The following is an 11,201-nucleotide window of genomic DNA, read 5'->3' as shown; positions in this document are numbered from 1 at the left end:
ATTATAACTTCGTTTTTCTTGTCCTCGAGGTCTTCTTGCATCCTCAAGGTTTTGCTTAGTAGTAGGCTCTGACAAAATAACCTTCATCAGAAAACATCTTCATATCAAAACAATAAAAAAGTTAAGGGAAGAATTTTACCTTAAAGTTAGAATAAAACAAGCTACCGGCGATATGCTTTCGTCGGTATCTGCTGAGATCAGCTTCGAGCTTCGGGAAACCAACACTTTTCGATAAAGTGCTGACAACTTTCGACCCAGTCCGGTCTCGAAGGCAACCTAAGCTCTCTTCGTCTATAGCACCGAAGAGCAGCGCCCCTGGCTGGTACCCGCAAGTTATAGCATAGTCCCTCAACTCTTCTTTTTCAGCCTTAGACAACTCTTGCCCAATTATGTTTTGAAAGTTGAAATTTCTTACTTCTGAAGCATCTTCGGCAAGCTCCGTCTCTTTTCCAGGCATCTTCTCCCTTTTTTCAGGCACTGCAGCCGGGGTTTCCTCAGCAGCTACAACAGTTTCTTCCCTAGCCATATTCAAAATCATTTCATCAATGTCAGAAAGTGTGTTTTCCAAATTTGTGGCTTCGGCTGCTGTAGCTTGGAAAGTAGAAGCTTCGGCAGGAGCAGCTTCGGCTGCTGCTGTTTTCGGCGCTGAGGCCGACAGCGGTGTTTCTTCAATAGCCTCAATGACAATAATAATCCTTCGCTTTTTTGGTTCAGCGGGCTTCTTGGCAACCGAAGGCTCCTTCTTCTTCTGTAAAAGCTTCATCAGTTCCGGTCCCAGCGGACTTAGCTTATTAGGTAGAGATTCGGTCATTACCTTTAAAATTTCTTCTACGTCAGTGGCAGAAGGTGTTGAGGGAATTTCTTCTTCTAAATTAGCTTTTGGCTTCGGAGCTGTAGCTTTTCTTTTCTTCGAAACGGCCACCTTCGGCTTAGTGCTGGATTTTTTTCTTTTTTGCTAAATTTTCATCTTCTTTTATCATTCTGGCAGCTTGTCTTTGCATAACACTGACAGCTCTTTTTCGTTTTGGCCTTCGGCACCTTTGTTTAACCGTTCATAGTCTGGGTATTCAAATTTCAGAGCGTCCATTACTCGGTTCAGCCTTCGTTTCGATCGGGTGCCGAAGGCTGCCGTCATCAATTGATCTTCTTTCTTCGTATAATTACCCAAGATTTCATTGCACATGGCTTCAATCATCTCTAACCACTCTTGACTGGGCTCTTTGAAATGTTTCTTAAACTTGAACTGATAAGACAATCGAACAAGTTCATTCTTTTTTTCTCCTTTGAGCTTTGGCATATTCCATTCCTTTAACGTTGGGAATACTCTATTGGCTAAGTATTCCTGAATCAAATCCCTAGTACCAATATGCTCAGACACAACTCTAAATTCGCCCACAGCATCTGGGCATGATGACCCCGGCGTCATGCGGCACTGGGGCCTAGTTAACCTGAAGGTTAGGTCTAGTGGGCTCTGAACTAGCTTCTCCTTTTTCTCATCAACCTTAACATAAAACCACTCAGTTTTCCAACCGGTTGGCCATTTGGTGCGGTAGCTAACCACCGAAGTCTTCATATCTTTGCGGTAAGCAAAGTTGTAACAGCCGAAGTTCTCATGTAGCCCATCTTCCCTAGCCTTCGTCTGATAGTGAAGCTTGTGCACCCGGCAGAAAGTTTTGGCAAGCGGTTCCACACCTTGGCTTCGGAGAGCCTAAATAAAGACGCTGAGCCTAACGATAGCGTTAGGAGTCAGCTGATGAAGATAAATTTCGAAATTTTCCAAAACATCCGCAATCATTCCACGCAGAGGAAACCTCAATCCTGCTTTAAAGAGACTTCTGAAAACTACCACCTCATCATTTTCTGGCTTCGGAGTGATTTCTTCTCCGCCAAAATGAATTATCTTCTTCTCGGCTTCCCCGAAGTAGCCTAGCTTTGTCATCATGGGCATATCGGCCTTGGAGACAGTAGACTTTCCAAATTCCAGGTGGCTGGGTTTAGATGGCATGACAGAATAATCTATCTCTTCTTCACCAGCATCACCCTCTTCAATATCTGCTTGTTCAGCTTCGGCAGCAGACGCACCTTCGTCAGAGGCGCCCTCTGTCACAACCAGTCCCGACTGCCTCATAACTTCGGAGATTGGGGCAGTCTCAGCAGCTTCGGCCTCCTCTCCGTCGCGTGTAATCCTAGCTGTTGAACGCACACTGGCCAGTTGATACTGAACTTCTCATAGTTTTGACGAAGTTGATGACTTTTTGTAGCTTTGTCGAAGCTCCCTCTTGTGACGAAGCTAAAGCAAAACGATGCTTTGATTGAGAATACGGTGAATAAGCTTTGACTGTGGTCAATTTTTTTGGCAGCACAACAGTGCAATAGTAGTAAATGCTGTGGTAACTTCACACCTACCCGTCTGTTTATATAGTGCTGCAGGTGGGAAGGTAAATCGTCAAGCCGCTCGCACCCGCTGAACAGCAGTGTTTTAAATAGCGGGAAAATGAATTTATCCCCAAACTTACAAAAAGTGCAAATATCGGGATATATCGCGATATAGCTGGATATATCGGGATATATCGGGCTAAACGGCGTAACTTTTCGCTGCTAAAAAGGATATATCGGGATATATCGACCGCTATAGCCGGCTATTTAAAACCTTGCTGAACAGTCGCCCGCACCCACTAAACGGTGGACCATGGTGCGCGAGAAGGCAAATCACCAGACCGCGCGTACCCGTCGTATGGTGGGACCACCTTACACTCGGAATATTTAAATCGTTTCTCGACAACGAGCTCAGGGAAGGTGTTTTTCGGACCTTCGGCATTCCGAAGCCTAAGAGAATTTTTCACGGGTCGAGCTCGTTACGAAAAACGATCTGGCACCGTGAATGGGCTACTGTTGGGGGTGTGCTTCATCGCCGAAAGTCCCATAAGAATAAACACCTTCGGAAGATCAACACAAAAGCAAAGCCGAAGCTATCATCAGGGGAGCTTCGGCATAACGACATTGGGTGGCACCGACTTAAAGATGAAAAGACCAATTGACCCATAATAATTTATGTCATGATTGTAACCGGTTGTAAAAGACACGAATGTAAATCCACACAGGCTGCGCCCTGTGCCTATAAATGGATGAACAGTACCCCCGTACTGTTCACGCTGACTTGTATTCACTCGCACGTCACTCTTGGATTTTTACCTTCTGTTAAGCCGAAGGTATGAATATAATTCAATATTGTTTATATTTATTCATGATTAAATAACAGTAAATGTATATTATAACATCATTCTACTATTCATGTTGTTTCCCATGTTTTGTATACTTCGTCTTTCATCTAAGTATACTGTGATCATGAAGGTATGTTCTTCATAACCTTCGTCGGAAGATCGTTATATCATCAGGGAAATAATGTTTCGAAGGACGAAGTATATTAACCTTTGACCCATTTTGTGTTGCCTTATTTTTAATTCATAGCATTTGAGAATAAGTCCCTAACAAAACCTATCCATCCCCTCTAGTCTTGCCTGGTCCTTTTCAGATAACCTTGATCACCAATAAACTACATCTCCTCTTCCCACAAATAAAAGAGGAGTTGATTGCCACCAATGCATTTATCTCGTGGTCTGGATCTCTTTCAGCGATGGTATGAAGCTCGATTTTTAAGATGTGTTTGAAGCAACCAATGCATGCGAGCGTCTGAATAAACAGGCGAGGCGCGAATTATCCAGCAGGTGACTACCACACAACGATCTATATGTTGCACGCTACTATATGTTTGGTATGATTATATTATTACTGTGTAATAATGCATACATGTATTCGATCAATTAATTTCGCACATATTTCAAAGCCACTCCGATTAGCTATGCAACACATTTGCGACGACCGAAAATCCACTCCTAACATTCTATTTCTATATACTCCAGCTCTAGCTACTCATTCGCAAGAAGCATGGCTATCCCAGCAGGAGCCAGGAGCTACAGCTAGCTAGTGGTTCTCTTCTCTCTCCCATTTGTTGCAGAAGAAGAGAAGCATGGCCATAGTCTCTCGCACTGCACACCTCCTTGACCGACCGACCGACCATGCAGCATCCATGTCCAATGCACAGTCGCCGGCGGCGCGGTTATTCATTCATCGATCCCATCATCAGCCGTTCACTGAACCGGGATCAGAGATTAAGAGCATCAGACCCATCCGATGATCGCAAGCAGCCCCAGAGCGAGTGCTCGATGCGCGCGAAGCTGTCGTCGAGCTCGTACATGGAGCAGGCGAACGCGTCCTCCTCGTCCGCCCCCGCCGCGCCGCCGTAGAGCTGGCCACCGTGGCCCAGGTCGCCCTCCGCCTCCTCGTGCTGCTCAACTTTGGCGTCGACGACGACGCCCGGCGACAACGACACTGCCCCGTCGTCGTCCGCGGGCACGAGCTGCTGCTGCTGCTGCGGGGCGCCGCCGTTCCGCGCCACGAGCTCCTGGAACACCGACGAGCGCAGCAGCAGGCTGAGCGCCGTGCTGGACGACGTCGGCGACGGCCTCCCGCCGACGCACAGCGCCGCCGCCGTCGGGCCGGGCCCTGTGCCGGCGGCGTACACGGAGGAGGAGCCGACGTCGTCGAGGCTGCCGCCGGCCGAGAACAAAGCATGCCGGCCGCGGTAGAGGTCGTCGTCGACGTCGTGCAGCATGGCGGCCGCCGCCGCCGCAGCGCCGTGCGGGTGCTGCAGGAGGCCGCCGGCCTGGATGCACAGCGACGACGGCGGCGGCGGCATGGCGGCGGCTATGCCCGACGACGTCGTCGCGGTGGTGCCGCCGTCCTCGGCGCCGGGCGGCTTGAGCCAGCGGATGTAGGTGCTGAGGTCGAAGTTGGTGACGGCGTTGATGCCGCGGTACTCGATGGCGGCGATGTCGTAGGCGCGCGCCGCCTCCTCCTGCGTGCTGTACGTGCCCAGGTACAGGTACTTGTTGCCGAACACCCGCCCGATCCGCGCCTCCCACCTGCCGTTGTGGTGGTGCCTGCGCAGTTGCATTGCATGCACGCGCAAGCGCGTGACAAAAGTAATCACAATTAGGAGGCTCTTATTTAGCGACGACGACGGTCGACGACGTGCGTGCGTTCAGGCGGCGCGCGGCCACGCATGCATGCCGGGCGGGGTGTCCGTACGTACCGTGCGACGCCTCTGTACTTGGAAACTCCGCGGGAGAAGCCGTTGCTCTTCCTGCTTTTGCAACGGGTGGAAAAAACAGTATTCAGTTTAATTTATGGATCCTTCGTCTGTGCGAGAACGCGTACGGTTGGTGCATGCTGCTCACCTTCTTATGCAGGCAAGGTACTCTTCCTTGGACACGTTCTGCATCACTTTGAGCTCTTTCTCATAGTCCACAACCTGCCCGGATAGATGGATGTGCAAAAGGCATGCTAAAAACTTTGTACTCGCCGATCCACACCATGCATGTAATAATGTATACATACATACCGGAAAGTTGGTGTAGGTGGTAGGTCCCCAGTACTTGAGCGCTGCCAGATCGTAGGCTCTTGCTGCCGCGTCTTCTTCGTTGTACGCTCCAAGGTAAACTGTTCGACGGCATATGCATCGTTACGTACGTACGGCGTACGTGTCATACACAAACGACGACACGCAGACACACACAGCGCGCTTGTATATGTTCATATACATATATACCTTGCTTCCCTTTCTTCTTCTGCGTAGGGTTCCAGGTGCCCTTGTCCCACAGGTGCGCCTCGAACCGGCCCGTCCACCGATGCCTGCATGCAAAGCAACGCTCACTCTCGATCAGCACGCGTACATGCTCTAGCTAATATAGCTCTACATACAGAAACGCAAATATATAGCATATTACCTGCTCACGCCTCTGAACCTTGAGCTCCTCTTGGACGCGTTGTTACTACTATTGCTACTCGCCGACTTGTCACCGCCGGCTGCCTCGTCCTTGCAGCCGCTCATCGCCGTCGCCACCACCAGGGACGACGGCGGCGGCGGCGCCCTCTTCCTCCTTCTCACGCTCTTCACGACACCGCCGCCGCTGCCGGTGGTGGCCGCAGCAGGCGCCGCCGCCCTCGGCGTGGTAGCAGTAGCACCGCAGTACAGTCCTTGTCCTCCGATGCCGCCGCCGCCACAGCCGCCGCCGCTGTGTAGCTCGTCCTTCACCAGGCCGTGCCCGTAGGTTTCCATGGCCAGTAGCACGCGTTACCGGATCAGACCAGAAAAGGCTAGCAGCTTAATTAGCTGGGCGTGTGCTGTGCTTTGGAGCCAGAGGGATCGGATCGGAGGTGCACTCGTACGTGCGTGTGAGTGTTTATATGCAGCTGAGGACAGATGGCAGCGCTGGTGCTCGTCCTTGTTTCCATCTATCCGCTGAAAACGACAGGAGGGCGGCGATGTTCTCGGTGCCGGGCCCCTTTGTCTCTTGCCGACCTCGACAGCTTACACACGGCTTGCCTTGTGTTGCCACTGCATTACTAGGCGCATTATTCATTGGCCCCAAAATCCTCTTGCTTTTGTCCAGAACTACACACATGCATGTACAGTACAGGCTAGATACATATATGCTCGCAGCTCTCAGAATGCACATACAACTAACTATCACCTTTCTTGGGGAGAATATTATCAGTTGCATATATATGTTTTTTTTGCCTAAACACATATGTTGGTAATAAATTAATATGGTTGGTACAGCTGACAACAGATATTGGGATTTGAGAGGCTCAGCAGAATGCATATGTATAATTTCAAGTATAGTTCTCATTCCAATATATATACTCAGGTTGTATATAACAACTTACTATATGGAATATACTAATATTTTTGTACTATTGTTAGGGGTGTTTGAATGCACTAAAGCTAATACATAGTAGAAACATATTATGGTGTGATCTATATATACCATCAATTTTCATCTCATATTATGCATGTTCTAGGAATGCAAGATAGATTTACATATATATGAGCTTAGAAAAGTTATGGAATATGATAAATTACAAGACGAACTGTTTAATCCATTAAATAGATTCTAGCTAGTTCTTCAATGGAAGAATTCAAATGGCCCCTAACCGTTTTTCACGTAATATTAATATGAACAGGAACCAGAGCCAGGCATAAAATTACCGAAGTACTAATAATATGTGTTTGTTACGTTGCATATGGTACGTAATCTTTCTGGGTGGGTGTAGGTTCTTTTTTTTCGTTTTGCTATCAATGGAACTGAAGTATAGTTAGTTCTAGAGACTGCTGATTTTTTCCAGATTATGACATATATGCAAACCCTTCACAGACAGTTATAATTGACCAAACAACATATACACTCTAAAGTTTATATGCATTGTGGAACGATCATTATCATTATATATATATATATATATATATATATATATATATATATATATATATATATATATTCCTAAGTTATATATGCAATCCTCTCTTAAGTAGTGAGTGGTTGACCAAACATTGTAAACCTTATTAAAGAAGTCCCCAGCAAGCATAGTTGAGGAACAAGATAATCTGAAGCTGAGAATCCTTCAAGCTGTAAAAGAGAGGGACTGCATGATGATTACCCTCCACTAGTCCAATCACAAAAATACAATATATCATGATAACATCAAGGAACTCGCATATGACTTGATTGTCTCATTAATTGTCGTCCTTGTAAATACTACCGTGTGCTTGCTGCACGTACCAACAGGAAATTTCACCGCATCTCCCTGCCCTTTTCAGCGCATATATCTGCTGTGTATGCTTCTTTTGCACCATAACAGCAAGTGTCCATCACGCGTACTGCTGCAGTTCACTGATGCAGCGAAGGTTATTCTTCCAGATTGTAATTTTATCCTTTGTCGCCTCGGATAAGAACCGCCTAGCTATATGAAAACCAGTATTTGTCATTGTCATCTAAACCTTTAGTACAGGCAGTTTAAAAACCAGGGGACTGACATTTTTAGGCTAGTCTGATGAAGGTGAAGAATGATTTTCTTGGATTTGGTATCTTCAAAATCAGAAATGGCACGCAGATTATTCATACCGTCTTTCATTGGCTTCGCACGTGGGCTGTGCTGCAGAAGCCGGATTCTCGCCTTTTTATGGTGAAAGCCAACGTTTGATGCAAGTGGCCAAGGTTTTTTTTCTAGGAACATGGATGGCGGTCTAGTATTCGGATTAACAATCACTAAAGTGTGCGTAAGTGTGTGGTCGTTCTTCTAAGAGCTGTGTGCTTTCATTAGCAGAGGCTGGGAGAAATTTTAAGGACTTGTATCCGCTCGATGTAATGTTTTCGAAATTAATAAAGCCTTCATTATAAAAAAAATGAAAACCAGGCCGGTTGGATAATCCCCGTAGCAGATGCATGCGCTCATGTCCCACCACTTCGTGTTTTTTGTGGGTGTATGCCAAGAGGGCGACGCTGAGTGAGTGAAGAAATCTCTCTCCCTCACTCTTCCTTCGTGTGTCTTGATAGCAGCACTGCAGCAGTCAGCCTACACTATTGGAGAACAACCGGGTTTCCGTTCCAGAACATTAATACCGGTTCCTTAAGGATCGATACTGACTCACATGTCAATACCAATTTTTACTGTCATAGTTTCATAGAGGGTATTAATATCAGTTAGTGTCTCCAACCAGTACTAATGTTAAATCATCGGTATCGGTGGGTTATCTAGCGATCTTATTACTAGCTATATAACATATATAGCTCGTGCTAATGTTACGATCCTAGAGAGGAGAGTGAAGGTAGACGGTGGCGACGGTCTAAGTGAGGGGATCTAAATAATATTGTCCATTGGATTTGGATAAGAGAGAGTGGGTTATTGTGGGGGACAGATATCCCCGGGTCCACCAGAAGGACAAGATGCCTCGCGAAGGGCCTCTGGGCCCAATAATCCGCAAGGTCATCCCTTCGTGGGCCTGGGAAGGAACGTCCAATAAACCGGATCGACGCAAGCCTAGGCGGCCTGAAGAATTCAAACGGAGATCGCAACAGTGACCCGACCTTCCCGCGCAGGGGCCACGTACATCGAAACTGAGCGAGGATGAGTCGGCTGAATTATAGGAAGATAGACTCAGTTAGTTCACTATTACTTAGGCACGCATTATTATCATATCCACATGTAATGCCCCACGGTCGAGTATATAAGGCCTAGGGGGCACCCCTTCAAGACGGGGGACCTCATTCTACTTAGCCACACACACTAGCTCTCTACGTTTCCAATACTAGAGAACCTCTTTGTAACCCACCACATAAAGTGCTCGCACCAGGACGTAGGGTGTTACGCATCTCAAAGTGGCCCGAACCTGTACATAACTGTCCACTGTTTCTCGTGCAACTAGCGCGAACCATCGAGCTACAGTCCATAACACCGTCCTACACCAAAAAGCACCTTGAGGGGCAACCCTGGGTGCGCGGTCGGACCCAAAACACCGACAGCTGGCGCGCCAGGTAGGGGGTGTGTCGTCGATCCAAGCTAGCTCAATGGCCGTCACCTTCCAGCACAAGATCATCCTCCGTCCCGGGTCCGTGTTCTGCTTTGGAACTATCTCATCTGTAGCGGATGAGGAGGGAACTCTGCATCGCATCGCGGATTCACCGGAGAAAAAGTCGTCCTCAAAGATCTCTGAGAAAATCGGAGCAAGGCAGAGAAAAGCGCAACCTCCAGCGCTCCGAGAAAAGATCACCTTCAGCAAGCCAGGAGCCGAGGGTTCGTCTACCCGGAGAACACCGTTGTCCACCTCTCCGACATAAGAATGGACACGGATCACAAGGAGAAAAGAAGCAAATGAGGCCAAGGGCCATCAAGCTGCTCTTTCTGCGCCTCCGTCCTCAAAGGAGAACAGAAAGAAGATCGTCGCGACAGCTGCTCCATTCTACCCCGACGTCCTCTTCATCGGGGGAAGAGTGGAATCGAATCCAATCTCCGACGACGAACCAACTGCACCAGGAGAGGAACCTCTTCATCGGGAGTCTCGCCGGCGGAGGAACCGACGCCAAAATATTCGGCGACATCATGAAGCCGGAGAACGAGATCCGGCGCAGCCCGTATCGCGAGACGAGGTCTCAGAAGTGGGAGAAACTCTGGAAGAACGGGCCCTTAGAGAAAGAAGGAACTCTCAACGACGTGACCATCGGCAGGCTCAAGAACAGGCTGAGCAGGAAACGAGGCAACGTCGGGAAAATCCACTCTTTGGGCGCAACCTGAACCCCGACTTCGCCCGAGCCATGAACACGCCGAGTGAAGTCGGGGGAGTGTTGGCTCGGATAGCTGATGGCCTCCCCCGGACTCCCGACGCCGAGGGCTATCGACGGCTGTTCACTCAAGCAGCCAACCACCTTCTACCCCTCGCTCATCCGCCAAACGATCTACGACACGCCATCAACAGTCGGCGGGACGCACGGAGCTCCATCAACGCTTCGCGCGAACGACGACATGAGAACGAGATCCGTCGCCGGGAAGAGTACGACCGGGATCACGACATCCCGGCATGGAGTCAGGCCACCAGGACCGAGTCGGCCACGGCTTCCACTGGTGGCACCACCCGGGGACGGTCGAGGTACCATGACAACCACTCCCCTCCCTGGGAAAGACATCATCACCGACGACAAGAAGATAGTTGTGGAGTATCGGCGCTTACTCCATGCCTCAGGGCCATTCAATGGCCCCCTAACTTCAAGGTCTCCAACGTCGACAAATATGAACCTAAGCAGGATCCAGGAGGCTGGCTGGCCGTCTACACCACCGCCGCCCGAGCCGCTGGGGCGACCGAGGATGTGATGACCGCGTACCTGCCTATCGTCCTTGGGCAAGACGCACTGCAATGGCTGCGACACCTACCACAACATTGCATCGACGACTGGAGCAATTTCAGTCGGCGCTTCACCGCCAACTTCCAGTCTCTCTCCGACAAACCGGCGCAACCATGGGACCTCAAATCCATCAAGCGCCGGGGGGACGAAACTCTCCGGTCGTACCTCAAAACATTCCAGACCATGAGAAATCGTATCCCCGAGGTCGCGGAGGCAGCAGTGATCGAGGATTTCTACTGGGGATCCAATGACTCGGCCTTCGTCCAAGCCATACTACAAAAGGCGCCAACCACTTCGGAACAGCTATTCCAGGAAGCCGACCTCTACATCACCGTCGATGAATGAGCCCTAGACCTCATCGGAGGAGCAAAGCCTGCACCGACAGCACCGCGACGCGACACGAAC

The 11,201-nt window shown here is 49.1% G+C and overlaps 1 protein-coding gene across 1 annotated transcript; it reads right to left on the bottom strand.

The window, feature by feature from the left end:
* Nucleotides 1-3,834: 3,834 nt before the first annotated feature.
* On the bottom strand, nt 3,835-6,178 carry LOC103638091 (Putative AP2/EREBP transcription factor superfamily protein). Its single transcript, XM_020544547.1, has 7 exons — nt 5,847-6,178; nt 5,669-5,751; nt 5,462-5,559; nt 5,298-5,371; nt 5,153-5,203; nt 4,367-5,000; nt 3,835-4,306 (listed from the first exon to the last, which is right to left on the bottom strand). The coding sequence occupies exons 1-7, from the start codon at nt 6,176-6,178 to the stop codon at nt 4,163-4,165; spliced, it is 1,416 nt and encodes a 471-aa protein (XP_020400136.1). The 3' UTR covers nt 3,835-4,162.
* Nucleotides 6,179-11,201: the final 5,023 nt, after the last annotated feature.

This window comes from Zea mays, chromosome 9, assembly GCF_902167145.1.
Source record: "Zea mays cultivar B73 chromosome 9, Zm-B73-REFERENCE-NAM-5.0, whole genome shotgun sequence".
In the NCBI taxonomy this organism is placed as follows: Eukaryota; Viridiplantae; Streptophyta; class Magnoliopsida; order Poales; family Poaceae; genus Zea; species Zea mays.
This window is presented reverse-complemented; position numbering and strand designations above follow the sequence as displayed.

Coding starts and splice junctions, on each gene's coding strand:
- LOC103638091 (XM_020544547.1), bottom strand. CDS start 6,178: ATGGAAACCTACGGGCACGGCCTGGTGAAGGACGAGCTACACAGCGGC. Junction 5,752..5,846: donor AGGTTCAGAGGCGTGAGCAG/GTAATATGCTAT, acceptor CTTTGCATGCAG/GCATCGGTGGACGGGCCGGT. Junction 5,372..5,461: donor CCACCTACACCAACTTTCCG/GTATGTATGTAT, acceptor CTATCCGGGCAG/GTTGTGGACTATGAGAAAGA.